We start from the raw sequence: 22,088 nt of genomic DNA, 5'->3' as shown, positions 1-22,088 counted from the left end.
GCCACACCTTACTGCATTTTCCATCTCCTAAACTTTAATTCCCACCAGCCTCCTATGCTCTTCTGTTGGAAAACCCATTTTGCTAGACTCATACATGACCAATTATGACAGTGCTAAAAAGAAAAGTAAGTGAGCATATTTAAAATCCTCTTTATTTATATAAAGACAAATGTTGTTATAAGAAATTCCTTCAGGATCACAAAAGGAAACAGATCAGAAGAAAAATATTTTTCAGTGCACAAATCACACTAAATCACCTAAATAACAGCTGGCTTGCTTCTTCCCGGTTGGAAAGCAGTTTTAGGTTGAAGGTGGTAAATATGTAACAGGTCTCTCCTTTGTCCCAAAAGTTCATATACTTTAATTAGTGGGGGAATTGAGGTTACCAGCATGAATCACTCTGCAGTGTCTGAGAGGAAATTTCAACCACGGTTTGATCAAGATCAGGCCGTGCCTTGAATAATAAAGGGTTCCCAAGCTAGCTTTAAGAGAATCACTTGAGTCTGTAGGTGGGAGCCAGCTTAGAACAAAGGCAAAAGATATGTTTCAGCAGTCTTCTCCTCAGTTCTCTCACTGGGACAATACTGACACAATGAAAGCCTTTGAAGGGTACTTTTAGAAAGCAGTGAGAAATACAGGCCGATTTGCTATCCCAATGCAGACTTGACTTGCAGTAGAACACAGGTTCCTATGAATGTCTTTATGCCCCCACATTAAAAATAAACAAAGATGGGAATAGTTATTATCTACTATCCTAAATCCTCCCTTTCCTACAGCCTATAACAATGTTGCAGAATCCTAGATCAGGGTGAAAACAGATGTGCTGAAAATTTCAGGAGTCTGAGAGGCTAAAGGAACTCCATACCAACTGACTTGGCAATGTGAGAAAGAATGCGTAAGTTCCCGGGCAGCACGAAGGTAGAACATCAGGAAAGAGCATTTCCAGCACCAAATCCAAAGTCACTGTGGGGAGTGGTATGGTGCGTACACCTCATTCTTAATAGTCAATTCTGCTCCAGTAGAACATGGTACCCAGGAGAACCCAGAACTAGAATACAAGAAAAATAAAAATAAATAAGGAATTGTTCTAGAAACACTGGAGTTGGGGGGGAAATTATGTTAGGTTCATTCAAGCTTAGGGGACACTGGATTTTTAAGAATAATCTTGCCTTAAGCATCACAGGGGCAGAGGTGACTGAGACCATCCTGTTACACGCATTGCAGGTGGATTCTTTACCAACTGAGACACCGTGGAAGCTTATCCTGTCATGCAGTGAACCAGTATTTTCCCAAATGGCCAGTCATGAGTGGGTAAAAGATTTGTGCAAATTGCAAGACACACCAATGTAATGTCCTTTAATGTAACAGAGTCCTAAAAGTTCTTTGACGAAGTTTCAGATTCCATATTGCAACTAACCTTTAAGAAACTGCTACTACTTGACCAGTTTTCAGTAGTGCCAAAGAAGAATATTCAGTTATTTTCAGATAAGGCTACCTAAATATTCCTCTTTTTTTTTCAACTACATATCAGTATGTAGGATGGATCTCCTTCAAAACTTTCAATGTAAGCAACATATTATAACAGATTAAATGAAGATGAAATATGGGAAGCCAACTCTCTTCAGAAAGAGCCAGACATTGAAGAGACTTCCAAAAATGTATAAAAATGAAAGCTACTTTTCTTTTTGTTTGAGAAAATAGTCTCTTTTTTCCCCACAGAAATATATTGTTCACAGTAACATGTAATAGTTTGTTATTGTTATTTTAAATGAATTAACACATATTTTAAAAAATTCTGTGTTAATTTGTAACAGGGTTAGTTGGTTAATTTTCGCCATAGATAAAAAGTTTTTGGAGTCCTCAGTAATTTTTGAGAAAGTGAAAAGGGGTTCTGAAGCCAAAAGTTTGAGACTGCTTCCTGAATGCGATGGGTCTTAATCCTGACAGCAAATTAGAATCATCTGGAAAATTAAAAGGAAAGACCTGGGTCCTGCCCCTAAATCGACTGGAATCTGAAGCTCAGAGGTTGGGGCTCAGGTATGGCCCCCTCCAGCTCCTCCATGCGGTCTTGATGTGTGGTTAGGACTGAGACCCACTGTCATACCCTCCTGTCTGCATGTGCGTCACGTAAGGTGGGCAGAAGGACCAGCGGGGAATGGTGAAGGCAGCCCTTTGTAAGGAGGGAGGCGGGTGAGAGTTGGGCAGGAGGCATCTAGAGAAATGACAGTCTTCGATGTCTACTTGTAATGAATTTATAAGATCTAGAGAGATGGAGAAGTGCAAGTACACCCCAATCAGCCAGAGAAGGAGCTGGTTGGTAGGGGAGGTTCACGCCTACCTCCCCCCGGAAATTCACTGCCCTTCCCCTGGTGCCAGCACCCTGCTGACAAGCCCCCAGGTCTGAGCTTTTGTTCCTAGACAGTCTATTGTGGTTGAGTTAACCAGGGACAGTCTCGAGGTCTCTCCTCATCACTATCCTCTCAGAAATAAAACATGCGATGGGAAATACTCACAGTCCAACAGAGAATGGCAAATCCAAACCACGCAACTCCCCAGGCATGTCGGTTCATTGGTCCAGAGATCAGCTCATAGCAGCCCTGGAGAGAAGTGGGCAATTCCACATCCGCGTGAAAGGGACCAGAAAAAAGAGGTAAAAGATGGTGGGAAGGTGATTTGAATCAACGCCAGCCCAAAGTCCAGTTTAACATGACCAGGCTATTTCTATATCCCCATGGACAGCCCCCCTGGGACAACTGTGCTCTACTGAAGAAATAGGAATAATCCTGATGAACAACTATTCTATATCATATTTATTTCTATTTCTTTTCATTTGACCTAACTAACTGAGGTGCTGCTATTTTAGCAAAACTTTTTCTCATATTGAATATGTGGCAATGTAAAGTATTCTTCATAAAATTTGAGGTGTTTTCCTCTCCCTAAAGATTTCATTGGTGATTTGTTTGAAGGCAGGGTCACTTTTTGATTTGTTTTTCAATAAAAGTGCTTCTAGTTAATGAGAATTAGAGGTTTTATTTTTTAATCATTAAAGAAACTCCTACACAGTGCTTTCTGAATTCTCACTTGACATTGTATTCAACATATCTTTACAGGATTCTAGAAGAGCCACCATGTGTGTGCGAAAGAGTGATTCATTTTTTACTCATCGAGTCATTCATTCATTCACGCATGCCATAATCTGGTTAGTTTTACACATAGCACATTCTGTCCTAGTCGCCATGCAAAGTGCTGGAGTGATACACGTGCATAGGGCTAGACCTGCCATCTGAGTGGCCTCTGCTACAGCCCTTGAAATCACAGGAATGCCTAGGAAATGCAGTGACCAGATTGGTTTTATGAATACTGAGATCTAGAGAGAAATGTCTTTGAAAGGCTGAGCTTGAAGTTTAGGCCCTGCCCAGTGTCTACAGTCCTTTCCGACCCTGCCCCAGTCTCTTGCTCATCCACTCCCATGCCCTGGCTTTGCTATACATGCCTTGATTTCTCTCCATTTACCCTACTCCATCCACCTGACACCTCCATTCACCTTGATGCTCAGATGAGTCTTGGAATTACGCTTAATTGTTTTTCTCTTAAGCACATCTGTTTAGATTTAAAATGCACTTCAAATCCAAACATGTATTGCTTCCTACTACCACCTCGGTCCACCATGGCCTCACTCCAGGGTTCCTACAGTCTCTGCTCACTGGCCTGAGGCCCAAGTCCACCCTTGGCACCCTACTAGTTTTCATACTGTGCCAGAGGGGTCCTAGTGAAACATGTCAGATCACTTCGCCTTCTTCTGAGCAGGAGCTCAGAACCCTCTGAAGGTTTCCCACCATCTTAAGATGAAATTCTAAGTCTTCACAATGGCCTGTGAGATGCTATAGGATATGGCCCTGCCTCTGTCTGTGGCCCCAGCCACTGCTAGCAGAAGCTGTCTCACTGCAAAGCTTGGGCTCAGGGCTCCTTAGTTGCAAGACCATTTCAAAGCCCTGTACCTAATTTTGTATTCATAGTATGCAAAAACATTTAAACTGTTTTTCCAAAGCAGAATGCTGCTGCTAAGTCACTTCAGTCGGGTCCGACTCTGTGTGACCCCATAGATGGCAGCCCACCAGGCTCCCCCGTGCCTCGGATTTTCTAGGCAAGAACACTGGAGTGGGTTGCCATTTCCTTCTCCTATGCATAAAAGTGAAAAGTGAAAGGGAAGTCGCTCAGTCGTGTCCGACTCTTAGTGACCCCATGGACTGCAGCCTACCAGGCTCCTCCGTCCATGGGATTTTCCAGGCAAGAGTACTGGAGTGGGGTGCCATTGCCTTCTCCACCAAAGGAGAACACCTCCCCGCAAATCTGAAAAGCTTTAGGCCCTAAGAAATCTACCTTCTTCACGCCTACTGTTCTTCACTTGTTCTGGCCTTGCCAAATGGATTGCCTTGAGAGCCCCCACCTTAGGGCCTCTTCACTTGCTACTTGCTGTGTTCAGAACAGTCTTCAATTTTCTTTAATTGAGGGTCTCCTTTCCTCACTTAATTCAGGACTCTGTGCAAGTATCTTAATAAAGCCTTTCCCGACAACCAGAGAAAACTCCCTCCCCATCATTTTCTGTATCTTTATCCTGCTTTCTTTCTGCTCATAGCACTTACCACTGCCTGGCATTGATTGTGTGTTGGTTTGGTGACTTGTTTGTGGTCTGTCTCCCATACTACAGTGCAAGCTCTATGAGGGCATGGACTTTATCTTGCTCCTTACTGAATCTCTAGAACCTAGAACAAGTGCCTGGTGCAAAGTGGGCACCTGGTTAGGATAAATGGAACAGGATAGAAAGTAATAACTACGATGATGTTATTTGTGACACACTTGATGCTTCACAAACACCCTTGTATCCACCTCTCACTTGGTCCGCCTGACAATCCTGGGAGGTGGTCATTTGTCCAGTAATATGTTTAAAAGCCCACTTATGCCAGGTGCCAGGCTCCAGGCTGGGCATTCAACTGTGACAAGGCGGAAATGAGTCTTGCCCTCATGAAGCTTACAGACAAAAGTCCCAGGTTTTCACCCCTTCTCATTTAGTACCTTTCATGATGCCTTTTTCTCATTGTAGTGGTGCTTACCTTCATCTTCCTTAGTTCCATCATAATGTTCTTGAGGTGTAGTGAAATCAGAATTTGCACATAGCATTTTAGGGGCAGATGAACTATGATGTAAGAATGTATGTATTTGCATCTGACATGCTATGTGACATTCTGGTGGCTTTCTATTATTACTACCCATTTCATATTGCCCCTCATTTTGTTAGCCTTTCTTTGTGAATTGCAGATCTCATAAAGCTGTTGGATTGCCTCAAAACTGGGTTGTTCAATTTTAAATGAAAACGAAAAATAAACATTTTTCATTTTCATCAATAATTTCATTGAACAATGTATTTATTAAGTGAATAAACTTTCTGGCCAGCCCAATACAATGTGGATGAGAAAAAGTCATTCACCTCTCCATTTGACCACCTAGCAAACATTTATTGATGCCTGTTTTGTGCCAGGCATTATGCTAAGTACTGAGATACAGAACTGAATGATGCATGGCCCTCAAGGAGACTAATGGACAAAACAGGCTTGCAAGCAAATACTCATTTTTCAAGGTGTCAGCTGCAACAACAGAAGTAGAGTATATGAGGTACTGGGGTGGCACACTTTGCTTTGTGGAAAGCGAGTGCTATAGGAGGGTTAGCAGGACCTGTCACTTGGAGAGAGTGGTGGTGTGTGGGAATCTGGGAGATCGGAGAAGGGAGAATCAGGAGGAAAGTGTAGATAAGAGATTCAGTCAGGGGTGAGTGAGGGGGATTGAGAAAGTAGGAGCACAGGGAGTTAGACAGAGAGGAATCTCAGAATGCAGGAACTGGGTGCGAGAGCGTGATTGAATGACGTGAATTTGTAGTTGTGGTGTAGCTAGTGGGTGGAGGAGGTGGTAAGGCCAAGGACTGTTAGGGAGGGTGAGACAAAAGTGTCAAAAGGAGTGTAGAGTTCCCTCATTACTAGAATATTCTATGTGTAAGGGAAAATGGCGTGGCTATGAAACAAACCAATTTTTTGATGGCAAACCTCTTTTTTGGTCTCTTTCAAAGACATGATCAGTGTGTATGGAATTACAGTCCAGTCAAGTTACATCTGCATGGGCTAGTTCCAAGGCTGAAATGTTAAAAGCATTTTATCGTTCTTCAAAGTGATCATTATATTGCATATTGTGATTATAGACAAGACATTAAATTTTTTGTAGCAGTCTGAATATAATTAAAATGATACCAAAACAATGTTGCTGAAAGGCTAAGTGGGAGTTTCTCTGAACAACTCTACAACAGAATCTGTATCACTCCCATGTCCTTTTCTGGGATAATGCAACCAATCCTAGTCCAGGGACCCTTCCAGAGGTGGTGGGGGGTGCTGTTAAGGGCGGGAGGAGGGGAGGCATGATGGCCAGCAGTGCTTTGTCCTTCCTTCTGAAAGTCCATATTATTTCATCTGAGACTGAAGAGTCTGGCATTTCTCAATTACTTAATGTACTGGCACACAACTAGCTTTGCTCAAAGTGGTAACTGGCACAGCAGTGTAAGCATTTTAGAGGCCGACTTCAAGTGTATGAGGATTCTCTTCAGGGCTTTTTGGGATGATCACCAAGTTCCTCCTTGGCTTAGAGTCTGGGCTCTGCAGCCAGGCTGCTAGCATTTGAGTCCTGACTCTTCTACCTACCAGCTGCATGACTTGGGCAAGCACTTATTAGTATCTCTATATCTTAGTTCCTCTTCTGTAAAATAGGGATCAAAATGGCACCACCTGATGAGCCTTAATGAGTTAATATCTGTATGACACTTGGAATAGTGTCTGGTATTTGATAAGTACTCAGTAAATGTTAGTTTTCATGATCATCATATCATTCTCATCAGGCTGGAAACACTTTTTCAAAAACCAATTGTATGTAAACCACATTTTACCCAAATCACCAATCGAATGTTTCGGGAAGACTATCCCAGCTTACCAATGAGTAACGAAGGGGAGGCATCATTACTGCATCTACCCTCAGCAATCACCATTGCTTTGGAACTGGCAAAATGTTCCTTTTGTATGTCATCCTTTTCAATTTACATTTTGCAAAAATAGAGCAAATCTTTGTTTGATGTAAATATTTTTCAAAATACTACTTCTATACATTGTACAAATAGTTTTCATTTAAATAAAATTGGATTTTACTATTGCAAATCTCATGTTCTGTTCAATTCATTAAAAGGTGAATTTTCCTAGATCAGCCCTGGACTAGCATTTACATTTTATTAACAGAGAAGGAAATAGTTAACATGAGGTTTAGGAAAAAGGATGCAGAATTCCTTAATGAGAGACTATTACCTACAGTTAATTAGTATTTTCTTCATGAAGAGCAGATAAACCTTCTGGCAGGTCTTGGGTGGAACAAGGACTCACCTGATTGTGGTAGTATCCAGGCACTCCTAGTTTGCAGGCTTCCAGGTTGAGAGGTTCTTTAAGGTTGTTCATAACACAGCACTGACGAGGCCAGGGGTAGTCGGCATCGCTGTTCTCAGTCCGGAAGGCAGAGGTGTATTTCTGCCAGTCTGATGGGCCATTTACACCACAGCAATTGTCCTGTTAGCACACGAGATATAAAATTCTCTTCCATGATCCTTGACAAAACCACCAATGTAGCAACTGAGATTTTGTGGAGAAAAGAGATAGAAAGTGTACCCTATTTACTGTTTACTAGAAATCTGCAAATGAAAGCTGAAGGTATTTTTAAGGTATTACATTTTAGAGTTTTCAAAATACATTTATATTTACTACTTTACTAGCCATTAATGAGCTCTGTGCTGCTGCTGCTGCTGCTAAGTCGCTTCAGTTGTGTCCGACTCTGTGGGACCCCATAGACGGCAACCCACCAGGCTCCCCTATCCCTGGGATTCTCCAGGCAAGAACAGTGGAGTGGGTTGCTATTTCCTTCTCCAATGCATGAAAATGAGAAGTGAAAGTGAAGTCGCTCAGTTGTGTCTGACTCTTGGCGACCCCATGGACTGCAGCCTACCAGGCTCCTCCGTCCATGGGATTTTCCAGGCAAGAGTACTGGAGTGGGTTGCCATTGCCTTCTCCAGTGCATGAAAATGAGAAGTGAAAGTGAAGTCGCTCAGTTGTGTCCGACTCTTGGCGACCCCATGGACTGCAGCCTACCAGGCTCCTCTGTCCATGGGATTTTCCAGGCAAGAGTACTGGAGTGGGGTGCCATTGCCTGCTCTGAATGAGCTCTGTAGCTTTTGGCAAGTTAAACTTTCTAAGCCTCATTTTCCTTAACTGCAAAACTGGGACAGATGAAGTACCTGACTCATAAGCTTGTGAAGATTAAATTAGCTAATACTGTTAATGTGTTTACACAGCCCCTGGCCCCTAGTAAACCTTTAATAAATATTCATCATTTTTAGTATCTTGATACAATAAGGTGAGAGAGTTATAATTATTTTCATGTTACATATGAGAAAACGGAGAATCAGAGAATTACAATTTTTGTGGTGAAGAAATTATGAGAAATTCTTCTTGTTTTACTTTTCTATTTTTAAAAAACTTTTTCTGGAGCAATTATGCATTATTTTTACAGTGGGAGAAAATAAACTAGAAAAAAACAACAAAACCTGGTGGCACATGGTTATGCCTCTACATAGGAAAGAAAGATCACTAAATATGTAGCTCATGGCACTCTCAGAGGAGGCAGTGGCAACCCACTCCAGTACTAGATAGAATTGAGGATAGAGGATAAAACTCATTTCATATCACCTTCCTTCCTTTTTATAAAATCTGCAAAAATGTTTCAAGGGAAGGAATGAAAACTATGCCATCTCTCAACTTTTAAGACAAATATATTCAGCATACTTGGTGATAAAGCAACTACCTTAAAAGCATGTCCTGTTTTTGGCACTGGATTATGGAAAATATCTCACCAAAGAAAATAGTCATTCTGTAATTTGATGTGAGAATTTTGAGGGGAATTGGTTAAATTTGAACCAGACTTGTTTCAGACCAGACTTTAAAAAGTTGGTAAGTAGATCTTTCAAAAGTGTGACCATTCACATTTTCATTTGAAAAGCTTAGTTCTTTGCTAATTGAGTGGGGGGAAAAATACAGTCAGAATAGTGATAGGAAATGAGAAAGTGACCAAGACACTGGAGGTCCTAATGGGCTAAAATCTACAGAACAGGAATATTAGACTAAATGAAGGAAATGTTAGAAGATAGAGCGTAAAGAGAGTTCAAAGAAGGGGTGGAGGCTCTAAGGAGTTTGCTGACGACGGACTGGGAAACATTGGAAGCTGGTTGGGAAGGAGGACAGGGCTGTACAGAGTTGGGTCAGATAAGGGCATATGTAGGAGATAAGTATGTATATTCTTATAGCCATATGGGTATGATAATGGGTATTCTGCAAGACTTGTACTTTTGATGGTATTTGAGGTAACTTTGGATATCATTATGATTGCCAGTTAGAAAAAACTGGGTGATCAAGTGTAGAATAGGACTAGCCCACAGGTGTGAAAAGGCACTCAGTCAGCAAGATAGATAATAATTTCCACTTGAGTTCACTGTGGGGTGGAGGCAACATTTTCTTGATGAGTGATGTCTGAGTTCTAAGAAGTAGAGCATATGAGTAATCTACATTTTTTTTTACTCCTATAAATGGATGTGAATCAACATCGTGGTTTAAAATAAAATATAGATCTAGGGGTTCACTGAGTCATATGTCCCTGCCAGTAAGTGAGAGGAAATAGATGAACTTGCTTATGTCATGTTTCCCTTATTTTTAATTTTTTTTTACTTGGGTGCATCAGCTCTTAGTTGCGCACATGGAGTCTTTGTTGTGTCATGCGGGATCTTTTGCGGCAGTGCATGGACTCTCTAGTCGCGGTATCGGGCTCAGTAGTTGCTGCGGGCAGGCTCAATTGTTCTGTGGCATGTAGGATCTTAGCTCCCCGACCAGGGATTGGACCTGTGTCCTCCACATTGCAGAGTGAAAGTCGCTCAGTTGTGTCCAACTCTTTGCGACCCCATGGACCAGTCCATGGAATTCTCCAGACCAGACTACTGGAGTGGGTTGCCATGCCCTCCTCCAGGGGATCTTCCCAACCCAGGGGTCAAAGCCAGGTCTCCCGCATTGCAGGCAGGTTCTTTTCCGTCTGAGCCACCAGGGAAGCCGACACATTGCAAGGTGGAATCTTAACCACTGCAGCGCCAGGGAAGTCTTTGCTGAAGGAGGCCCCTTTGGAGGCTGTGGTCCCCAAACTTTGACTTCACTCCTAGCCACCCATACACCTTGGATTCTGGTTTAGGTACAAAATGGAATCTCCCCAGCAGGTATTACCTGGAGCATAAGCCTGTCCCAGGTCTTGGTGACTCCATTGTTTTTCCATTGGTCATCATTGTTTGGAGGACTGTTGTTTTGGTATCTCTCCAGCATCTGCTTCAGGAAGAGGTTGGGTGTGAACTATGGTGGGAGGAAGCAACACAAGAGGACGAGTGAGCATATTAATCCTCAAGGAGGCAAAGTGATGCTTAGCCCGTGGCTGGGGGCACTGAACATTATCTCCTAAATAAAACTGAGCTCAGAGGCTGGGGTGGGGGTTGGGATTAGGTGTGAGGTTTTTCCAGGGGTCTGAAGTGCCTGTGTCGGGAGAAGACTCCCATCTCCAAACACATCCCGGTGAAACCCGGGTGGACAGGCACGGGAGGGTGACCTAAGCCAGGGAACGGAGAAAGGAAAGAAAGCAGGATGCTGACTTAGGAAGATGTCTTAGATACAGTGGGTTACTGATCATCCTGGTGGAAGGCCCGTGGCTGTGACAGAGTGTGAAGGGCATGGCGGTGCAAGCTTGGGCCCTGGACATGGCCTGGACTCAGGATTCCCCTCTTTCATTTATCAGCTGTGTAACCTTGGACAAATTACTTTTTAAGTCTCATTTTCTTTTTATCTATAAAATGACAGTCGTGTTAATACCTATTTCAGAGGGTTGTCGTGAGGAGAAGAATTATATATTTATTATGAATGTGCATGTTGCGCTGCCGGGTGCAGGGTAAGGGCTTAACGCGTGTCAGCTATTGTATTGTTATCGTGGTAACGAAGATTCAGACGGCCGTTTCTGCTCCACTTTGGGAGGCTGTACTCACAAAGTCTCGCTGTGTTGCTGCTGTGATACAAGACGCTACTTCGAAAGCATATACAAGAAACGTCAGGACGAAATACTGGGGAGGAAACAAATGGAATTAAAAAACTACGTCTACCTCCAAAGAGTTCTTTCAAAACAAATAATTATTATGTTTTCTGTAGCACACTTGCCTAGATATAATTATGCAATCATTTACACAATTATTCAACAAACCCTCACTGATCAGTGATTGGAGCCAGACTTGGTGCTAGGTTCTAATCAGCTCAAGTCCCTTCTTTCCCCAGAGAATAGAAGACTGTTGAATACAGAGCTTTCTCAGTTCAGCACCTTGCATTTCCATTTAAACTGGGGGAAAACATACAAGACAATGAACTGGTGTTTCTGTGTGTCCATTCAGTGGCTGGCAAGAGAGTCTTAGTGTATCACACGCTAGGTAGAGCCTCCTAACTTCCCTCTCTTTGGGGAACATCTTTATGGTACTGAAGATTTAGGATTACCAGGGACACAAAAAGCTGAATAGGGCCATGTTTAATATCTATCCTGCCTCCTGACAATGTCCAGTCTTATCAGAGAGGAACGGGCTCTACCTAGTGTCTGATACACCTGCTGATGTGTCTTCTCTGACAGCCCCTTCTCTCACCTACTCCCACCCTACTTGAATCAGGTCAGTTGAGTAAAACAGCATATTGTGAGTTTTGTTGTTGGTGGTGGGGTGTGTGTGTGTGTGTGTGTGTGTGTGTGTGTGTGTGTATGTGTGTGGTGGGGTATGTGTGTGCTCATGATGCCTCCACAGCACGCTGCCCCTGTTTGTGGCTGGAGAATAACGGAAGGACAAATGACTTCTGGATATGGGCCGGGGACTACTTTGCCGTCCTCAGCCTTGCACAGTGCTTACTGTCCTCGGGTTCTTCTGTGGAGGGGCGCAGAGGAAACCGTTCTTCCTACCTGGGCAGGGGCGATTGGTTCTCAGAGCTGGACCTCTGCCGCCCTAACCATTCTGCCCAGGAAAAGGCTTTGGCTACTTTTCACTCCCAGTTAACAGCAGGAGCCCCTTCAGAGGTGTCATGACGGTGTCCCCTGCTGTAATAGCTGTTGCCTTGCTATTTGTCGAGAGCTTTGCTTGCTCCCCTTAAAAAGGCTCAGAATCCCCCTAGAGATGCTCCAGAAAGGAGACACAGGGTGCAGGTGTTTCTCCTTAGTCGCATGGAGGGTGCATGGCTTGGTCTCCTTGCCAGGCATGGCCAAGGGTGCTTCCAGCTGTGCCGTGCACACACGACTGGCTCAGAGTGAGACCAGGACGTGGCTGAAGCTCACCTCTAAGGACACCTTTCCCTGCATTCCTTTCCCCACCCTGAAAAGGTGGGTGCTTTTGCCCTGGGACTAACTCACACTAAGGACCCAGAGAATGTAAATATTCTACATTCCCTGGGTACCAACATGATGTTAGTCCACAGGAAAAGCAAACCAACAGGCACCTTAGCTTGCTGGACTCGTTCCATGAAGATGGAACTCAGGTCCTGCAGCCTTTGGCTAGGAGAGGTATTTCTGGGTAGGAAGTGGGGCCCCATCTTGGGGTGAGAAACTGCTGTCCTGAACATGGGTAGAGGGAGTGGAAGTTTAGACCTAGTACCGAGGGTTCTTAGCCTGGCTGGCTGAAAATCTGCTTCCACCTGCAAAGTCAGGGCACAACCTGCTGTCTGCAGTTTGGGGCAGAAACCTCCCTATGGATGCCCAGAATTAGAGCCTTCATAGGTAGGTGGGAGCTGAAATTCATCTCTACCTGGAGCCCAGCAAGGGTTTCCAGGGTCCCTGAAAAGCAGAGTGAATGCATGAGATGGGAAGTGTAGGCCATTCCACAAAATCATCAGCCTTGAGCTCAAAAAATGTCTAAGGAGGCTCATGCTTTCTCTTAAAACTTTATGCATATTTTGTGATTTATATCCTAATATATTAACACTTGATTACTATTATAATAAGATTTTAAACTACCTTTTTTCAGGAGAAAAAAAATCTTATCATTGAGTTCTCACTTTGTCTCTCCTTTGGCCCATGTGGCTCCTGGCTGTATCTGCTGGGCACCAGTCAGAGAAGCCAAGATCTAGAATGTACTTAGTAGGTGAACCCCCAGGTGTCTCCCCTTCAGCCTCTCTGTACTGGACTTTTCTAGACTTGCGATAGAGGAGAGCAACCTTGTCCCCACACGCAAGGAGGGTCTTCCCCTCTATTCACCCCTCACCTGGCACCTGCTTCTACCTACCCTGCTGAAAACCAAAGCACTGCGCTCAGGGAAGAAGAAACAGTCCATCAAAATTGGTCCAGGAAAGAAATGTACAGAGTTTTCAGGTCTTACCACCAGAAGAATTTTCCTGTTGGACTTCATGATGCCTACGATGCCCAGGACAGAGAGGCAGAAGAGGCAGATGCCAACAAACATGCCAATCCAGGCTGCACCATAGATGTCGTCATTGTTGGTGGCTTCAAGCAGCGGGTAGAGGCTGTTTTGGTCTGATACAAAGAAGATGCACTCTGCCATCAGGGCGATGCCGCACATCTGTGAGCAGAGGGGGTTCAGTCAGGCTGGTGGCCAGGAGAGCAGCGTTGGGAAAGGGATGGAGGAGGCGGCAGTGCTGGGAGGGATTAACTCTGCCCCCTGCATACGCTGTAAGCAGCTGACTTAAACTCCTCACTGCCACGCAACCACACAGCTCCTTCCATCCTGTGAACTGGTTTCATGCCTCCTTCCACATTTCTCTCTACTTTAGTCTTTGGGAGGAGACCCAGACAATTTCACACCATCCATAAAACCCTTGGGGGCATGGACCACTCGAACAATGACTTCTTGTAGGAAGCTCATCTTTCACTTACATTCCTGCTGCCCACCACCCTAATTCCTGGACTGTAATAAATATTTAAACTGGACCTGGTCATGTTTATCAGTGCCAGAGAACCAGGCAATGTTGGAGGAGGAAGGAACCTTGGTGGTTATCTTTCCTGCTCCCTGGATTTTATAGATGAAGGATCTTGGCCCAGAAAGACAATGACCTGTCCAGAGTCACGCAGAGTCAGGCAGGGCTGGGCCCAGAGCCAGCGATCCTGACTCCTAAGAGTTTGCACCTCACTGTGCCCGTGCAGCCCGGCCATTGAGCTACTCTCACATCCCGGTCCTGGCCTCTGTGTGACCAGAACAGGAAGATGCAGACACCTGCCCCCAGTAGTGGAGTCCATGGAAATCAAACCCAGGAGGGAAAGGAAAGACACACTGCTGTGCGTGTGTTGAGGATACCTGCACACTAGCCATGGTAGGTATGGCTCCTTTAGATGCTGGTGTTTAAAGCCTGGAGGGAAGTAGCTCTCATTTTCCACGTGGTCTTTTGATATATTACATATCTGGGTGTGTGCTAAGTTGCTTCAGTCATGTCTGACTCATTGCAACTCTGTCGACTATAGCCCACCAGGCTCCTCTGTTCATGGGATTCTCCAGGCAAAAGTACTGGAGTGGGGTGCCGTGCCCTTCTCCAGGGGATCTTCCCGACTCCAGGGATCGAACACAAGTCTCCTGCATCTCCTGCACTGCAGGCAGATTCTTTACTGCTGAGCTACCAGGAAACTCTCTTACATAGTTACGTAGGATTATTCATATTGTTAAATTCTAGCTAGCATGTTTTACTAATGCATTTCTTAAAAGGGAGAAAAGGTGAAGGGAACCAGTCTCTATCACATTATTTTCCTGTAAAGTCTCAGTTTTGTTGGATCTAAAATCGTGATTACAGAAAGAGCAGAATTTCCTGGAAAATACTCATTACTTACACCGATAATCACATTTCCAAAAATCAGCAGGCCCTGGAAGCAACGAACAGTGGAGTCGTCTTTCGCCATCTCCAGGATTTCCCCCAAGCTGTGGACGCAGTTGAGAACATTACAACTGGATAGGAGCAGGGAATAAAGACTGCTGCAAGTTCCCCAGCAGAGCTGGCTCACACCATCGTGCCTCCTTGTGTTCTGGAGCACCCAAACTAAGCCAGGCGGTCATTTAGCAATGGAGGATGTTTCGTTACTATGTTCAGTAATCACTGTAATTTCATAAAGAAGGAAAAAAAGGTAAAGCCGGTCTGAGTCTGATTGTCAGCTTTTAGGAGTTCTTTAAGATGTGCAGCATACAGACTGCATCCCTCTGAGTGATGAACTGAGGCCCCAAGTCACCCAGCCCAGACCTGAGGTGGTGACGAAGCACCCTGAGGTCCCTGGTGTGGTTCTTCCTGCCCTTGGTCACGGCAAGCTGAAGCCCAAAGGAAAAACATGTGGGTGGAGTGGGCAGTTGGTTCCCATTTAGACTCTGGGCAGCTGTTAAAAACTATTATTTTCAGGAGGTCTTATTGTCTTCGAATATAGCTGGCAAATTAAACATACTCTGTCACGTTGAGCGGGGGGTGGTGGGAGAAAGAGGGGCTAACCGTTCCTTCTATGTGCTACTCTACTAGGGGCTTGACATACACATATCTGATTTTCATAACCCAATTAGGTAGAAAAAGAAAAAGGATGAGGAGGCTCCATTTTGCAGATGAAGAAACTCAAGCTTAAATTGGTAAATTAAATTCCCTGGGGTCTCACACCCAGTAAATGGAAGAGCTGGGCTGGAGGCTTGGTCTATGTGACTCCAGAGCCCAAGTGCTTCTTCTTAGCCCATGTGGCTCCCAGAAAGTATTTACGAGGTTTAATGCTGTGTCTGGCACTTTAAAAAATGTCTCTCCCTTGGTGAGGATTCTCTGGAAGGAATGCGGGGTAAGTGTTTGGGAGATTTATTTTGGCTTTTACACTGGAATTATAGCTATCCACATCTCTCAGTGTTTTGTTTATTAAATTAATTAACTATCCACGTCATGCACTCAGGCTCTAAATCAAACTGTATTATATGGCACAACTTGCATTTCGAGGTATACAAAGATACATATGGGAGACTGATGCATTCTAGACTTTCAGGTTTTAGTAGGGAAGCTGTGTTCCCAAATCATTATAACGCGTGTAATAAGATCTTAAGAACATCAGAGTTTTGAGGAGGGAAGAGATAATGCTCTCAGGGTCTGTGTGGTTTCCGTGTATCAAATAGATGTGGGTGGGTGTGGGAGGAAAGTGGGAGTGACATTCCAGGTAAAAGGAAAGGAAAGATCAGGGAGTAGAGCCTTAGAAGAGTGAAGAGCCTGGGAGATAACAAATGAGCCAGTTTGGCGGAAGTCCTGCTGTGTGTCCTGAATCCGTGGGAAGCAAGCCTTCCATTTGACTCAGACTTTGCTAAATTGTAACTTCTTTGTTACACTCTAATGTAAGTATTTACAACCTTCCAAGTAATCTTAAACATCTCTAAATATTTCCCCCTACCCTTCACTTGGCTAGTGGTAGAAACTGAAGGAGTTGAAATTTATGAGAGTTGTTTTTGGCCCAGAATGCGGCACACGGTGGATATCACCAGTGTCATCAGTGTTTGCTGAGTGAATGGAAGAAACGGGGCCGTTGTTATAAGATTGCTATGCGGAGCTTCTGATTAGAAATGCCATTCATTTCTTTCCGGTTGGAAATGTCATTTCAGGCTTAGAAGTGTCATTTCTTTGCTGAGACGGTTGCCCTGAGACAGAGTGGAGCCAGCGTCTGGAGTTAATGCACAACCTCCACAGATGGGAGCCTCACTCACATAGCCGGCTCAACATGTTATAAAGTCCCTCCCTGGAATGTGCAGATACTGCTCCTGACCAGTTGGGTTACCATCTAAACTAGACACAGATACACAGACCGTGAAAGGTAGAAGTTCAGGCAACACAGATACATATAGAGAGTAGAGGGTAAATGTCCAGAGAGGCCGGAAGCAGCCTCGTGAGCACCCAGCACCCATCTGCAGGGGCAACTTAGTTGTGGTCATTAGTTGGGCTTAAAGAACGGAAAAAAGGCAGTTTGTTCCTTTAAGGAATTTAAAGTGTGATGATAGCAATGTGGATTCTAAGCAAAAATGACTGTACTCCCATAGAATAAAGGAGGAAAGTAGAGGGGAAAAGGGAAAAAGCAGGTAAGTCTCCAAAGAAAGAGAGGGAGCTCATGGGACCCTGAACAAAGGACCTGGCCCCAGGGGCCTAAATATATCCCGCAAGATCCCAAAGACAGTTCTGCCACACAGAGTTTTAAAGAAGGGGAAGAGACCCAGGAATACTTTGTGGGAGAATTGCAAGTCAAAATTAGGGTGGGAAAATGCGGACCAGAGTGGGAGAAAGGAAGGAAGGAGGCAGGTGGGAGCTTGGTTTGAGGGAAATGAGAGAGAAATGAAGAAATCGAGACAAGCATGAGGTAGGAGATGTCAGGGAGGCCGGCCGGCGACTGATTGAGGAGGGCAGGACTGTGTGGATGGGCAGGGAATGACCTCAGCTTGCTGCCCGCTCGATGTTTCTCCTTTTCCACTACCAGTTCTCTTCTCCTCCTTCAGCAGTGCTTAATCACTTAGATAATGGCACAAAAGAACAAAGCAATGGTGAAAGCTGTCATGTTGCCATCACTTAATGATATCCTCAGCACATGCTGGCATTCTGTGTTTTCATCCTCTCATGCTGAGAGATGGGGATTTTCACCAAAATCTGTGTTTGTTTCTTGTTGCTGTTGTAACAAATTACCAAAGACTTAGTGACCTCAAAGAACACCCAGGTTTCATCTTACAGTTCTGGGGGTCAGAAGCATGATGTGAGTCCCAGTGGGCTAAAATCTAGGTATCAGCTGAGCTGATTCTCCCCTGGAGGATCTAGGGGAGAAGCTGTTTCCTTGCCATTTAGCAGATGCAAAAAAAAAAAAAAGAGCAAAAGAGATTAATTACTTTGCCCAAGGCCATGTTGCAAAATGCAAAAGCTGAGACTCAAACCCAGCTCTGCCCAGATCCAGATCATTCACTTACCAGGGCAGATTGTAAAGATCTGCCATGTGGCTGACACTTTGAGAAGGAAAAGAAACACGTGGGTTGTTGTCCTGCCTATCCGGGAGCAGAGAGGCTACATTTTCCTGCTCAGATGATCCTGTCTTTGCAAAGGTCAGAAGCGCTAGGTCTGTCTTCACTCTCCTAAGTTCTTGCCTCCTAAACCCCTCTACACTGCACTAACTTTTGCACATTTACCTTAAACCCAAGGCTGCACCAATAAGTTGTTCTAGAAAACCTGTCTAGATGCATCCCAGACCTGGAGCTCTCCCACCCACCCTTTGGTACCAAAATTTTTAGAAGAGGTGCAAACATGCAGGTTAACATGAGAGTCAGCATTTCATAGACTCTCCATGGCCACCTGTAGTTAGACTAGGTTGGTGTCTAGAAGACTTAAAATATTTATTCCAGCCTCCAAACAGCCACAAATGTCAACAGGTGTGGCAGTTAGGGGCCCAAATGTAGGTTTCTAGCAGCTCACAGTGTGATCTACTGGCTGTGGTTAGGTGAGCATCCCAGACTTGATGTTAGAAAGCCAAGGTTCAAACTTAGTCTTGCCCAGTCCTTACTGTGTAATCCTGGGCAATGCGACTCAGTGTCTATTCAATCCTCATGTATAAAATGAATAGAATACAAGTTGTCTGGTGGGATTGTTGTGATTACTGAGATAAAAGATGGGAAAGTGATAGGTAAACACAAAGATTGTTTACTAACATAAGAAATTATGAATAATAATTGGGCTGTGTCTTTGCTTTATGTACCAGTGACTCCTGGACCCTAGGAAGCAGGTTTCAGTGGTAACTGATGCTACAACCAAAGGCTTCTAGGTTGGGGTGAAGCAGCCTCTTTCACCTTCCCCTGCTCCCTGCTCAAGGGCTGCTCTGCTGGAGGGTCCTAAAAGCCCTACCCATCTCCCATCTGAGCTCCTTTTTATTTTCTATGGAAGGATTCATGGTCCGGGGTGGAGGGGAGCTCACTGGGAGAGGGAAAAAGCTTCCTGGATATGCTTGGGGCATGGCCAGAGTCAGGTACCAAACTGCACGTCCATGTGGGAGGGGCCCTCTGTGCATTCCACCGGCATTCCTCAATGGTTAACACCCACCACGGGGCAGGCCCCGTCCGTCTGGCACTGGGGTGCTCTGGAGCCTCTGGTCCAGACTGTGAGGTGATGCAGAGATGACCCTCAAGTTTCCCCCTCTATGCTGGGGCCGCTTCCTCTCTGACACAGAAGTGGCTCAGGGAGTACTCTGTTCTGCTGCCCTTGTGCGTTCTTTCCTCCCAGTGTCAGCCTATGAAGGGCTTCCTGCACTTTACTGCAAGAGTCTCCAAAGCAAGAGAAGGCCCTGGGAACCCTGTTTAATTTGCCTTTTTCGGTCCTGTGTGGCACAGTGCCTTACACGTGGTAGGCGCTTAATAAATTATTTTACTCAGTAAAAGAGTATATGAAGTGCATTTTTAAAATGTGTATTTGCATGAGAAGAATAAATGAGTGAATTGTTGGCCTAGACCTTTACTGCAGAACAGGTTACAGTGAAGGAGAAAAACATGGGCTTTGGTTGGATCTAGGTTTGAATCTTGCTCTGCCACTTAGTGGTTTTGTGGCCTTTGGTAATTACTTAATCTTTTTGAGCTTTCTCTGAAAGGGTAACATAAGACTTAACTAAAAGGATTACTATGAAAATTATGTGAAAGTATGGCATCTGGTCCCATCACTTCATGGGAAATAGATGGGGAAACAGTGGAAACAGTGTCAGACTTTATCTTTTTGGGCTCCAAAATCACTGCAGATGGTGACTGCAGCCATGAAATTAAAAGACGCTTACTCCTTGGAAGAAAAGTTATGACCAACCTAGATAGCATATTGAAAAGCAGAGACATTACTTTGCCAACAAAGGTCCAACTAGTCAAGGCTATAGTTTTTCCAGTAGTCATGTATGGATGTGAGAGTTGGACTGTGAAGAAGGCTGAGCGCTGAAGAACTGACGCTTTTGAACAGTGATGTTGGAGAAGACTCTTGAGAGTCCCTTGGACTGCAAGGAGATCCAACCAGTCCATTCTGAAGGAGATCAGCCCTGGGATTTCTTTGGAAGGAATGATGCTAAAGCTGAAACTCCAGTACTCTGGCCACCTCATGCGAAGAGTTGACTCATTAGAAAAGACTCTGATGCTGGGAGGGACTGGGGGCAGGAGGAGAAGGGAACGACAGAGGATGAGATGGCTGGATGGCATCACTGACTCGATGGACGTGAGTTTGAATGAAGTCTGGGAGATGGTGATGCACAGGGAGGCCTGGCATGCTGTGATTCATGGGGTCACAAAGAATTGGACACGAATGAGCGACTGAACTGAACTGAACTGATGGGTGAAGTTCTAACACAGTATCAGTTACCCAACCAATATTTATTTTCTTTACCTTTGCTTCAGTTTCTTGAAGCAGACAGACCAGAACGAATAGTGAATGATTAAGGCACCTAAAACTAGTGACTTAATTTTGTTTTAAAACAGAAGCACATTGGGAATCTAAATTGGTACAGCCACTGTGGAAAGGTTTCTCAAAAAACTAAACTAAACCATATGACTCAGCAGTTTCACTTTGGGGCATATTCTGAAAAAAGAAAAAGCCCCACTAATTCAAAAAGGTAAATGTACCTCTTTGTTCACAGCAGCATTATTTACAATTGCTAAGATATGGAAGCAACCTTAGTGTCCATCAACAGATGAATGGATTAAGAAGATATAATCTATAAAGAATGGAATTTTGCCATTTGCACTGACACGGGTGGACTTGGAGTTTACTGTGCTCAGTGAAAGACAGAGAAAGACAAATATGATATCATGTATATGTGAAATCTGAAAAAATACAGCAGACTAGTGAATATAAAAAAAAAGAAGCAAACTCACAGACATACAGAGAACGAATTAGTGGTTACCAGTGGGGAGGGGGAGAGGCCTACGAGGTACAAAGTATTAGGTATAAAATAAGCGAGCGACTTCACTTTCACTTTTCACTTTCATGCATTGGAGAAGGAAATGGCAACCCACTCCAGTGTTCTTGCCTGGAGAATCCCAGGGATGGGGGAGTCTGGTGGGCTGCTGTCTATGGGGTTGCACAGAATCGGACATGACTGACGTGACTTAGCAGCAGCAGCAGCAAGCTATAAGGGTATATTGTACATCATGGGGATACAGCCAATATTTTATTATACTTATAAGTGGAGTATAATCTTTAAAAATTGTGAATCACTATTATTGTACACACGTAACTTATGTACATCAGTATATTTCAATTAAAAACAAACAGCCACACTTTCAAAGGAAATATGAAAATACAACTTCAATATGAAACTCTCATATACAAACTCAGATCAAAGTCTGGCTGAAGCAAAAGTTGGGAGCCTGAGCTTCCCAGAGCTTCCCTTCTTCAGTTCTAAACTTCCTAACCACAAGGCTAGCCCCAGATTGGTTGGAAACTGCTATTTCTAGAACTAACAGAAAAGACACATAGAGGCAGATCACTGCTCAAAATGCAGTTACCAAAGAAGTTAGAAGGTGCTCAAGAGTGACATTGGAAAACTCTGGTTTAATGTGTAGGCTGATATTACACTATCTCTCAAGGGGAAACTAAACTCCTAGGAAAGCCTCCTAGAAAATGGTGGCAAGTGAGTTTACTTCCCTAGTAGACTAGCTGGGGAAACCTCTTGGAGGGGTTGTGTTACTGGATCACTTAGAACAAAGGCAATGTGATTTCTATGAAAGAAAAGGATCAGACCTGGTTAATCTTTTGAAGTTCTTGGAAGGCTTGTAAATGCCTGTGCACAAGGGTAAACTAATAAACTTATTTAGATTGCACAAAGAACAACTCTGACATAGTGACCTGCTGATGGTTATTAAAAAAAAAAAGACATTATGAATTTGTTGACCTTTCCATAGTGGTCAGGCATGGAGAGAGACC

General features: G+C 44.1%; 1 protein-coding gene across 1 annotated transcript; it reads right to left on the bottom strand.

Annotated features, from left to right (window-relative positions):
• Nucleotides 1-997: 997 nt before the first annotated feature.
• On the bottom strand, nt 998-15,072 carry UPK1B (uroplakin 1B). The gene is made up of 7 exons (XM_052646980.1): nt 15,004-15,072; nt 13,547-13,747; nt 11,198-11,272; nt 10,395-10,517; nt 7,467-7,646; nt 2,514-2,597; nt 998-1,048 (listed from the first exon to the last, which is right to left on the bottom strand). Exons 1-7 carry the CDS (start codon nt 15,070-15,072, stop codon nt 998-1,000), a joined length of 783 nt encoding a protein of 260 aa, XP_052502940.1.
• Nucleotides 15,073-22,088: the final 7,016 nt, after the last annotated feature.

The sequence above is a fragment of the Budorcas taxicolor genome, chromosome 1 (genome assembly GCF_023091745.1).
Source record: "Budorcas taxicolor isolate Tak-1 chromosome 1, Takin1.1, whole genome shotgun sequence".
Classification (NCBI taxonomy): domain Eukaryota; kingdom Metazoa; phylum Chordata; class Mammalia; order Artiodactyla; family Bovidae; genus Budorcas; species Budorcas taxicolor.
This window is presented reverse-complemented; position numbering and strand designations above follow the sequence as displayed.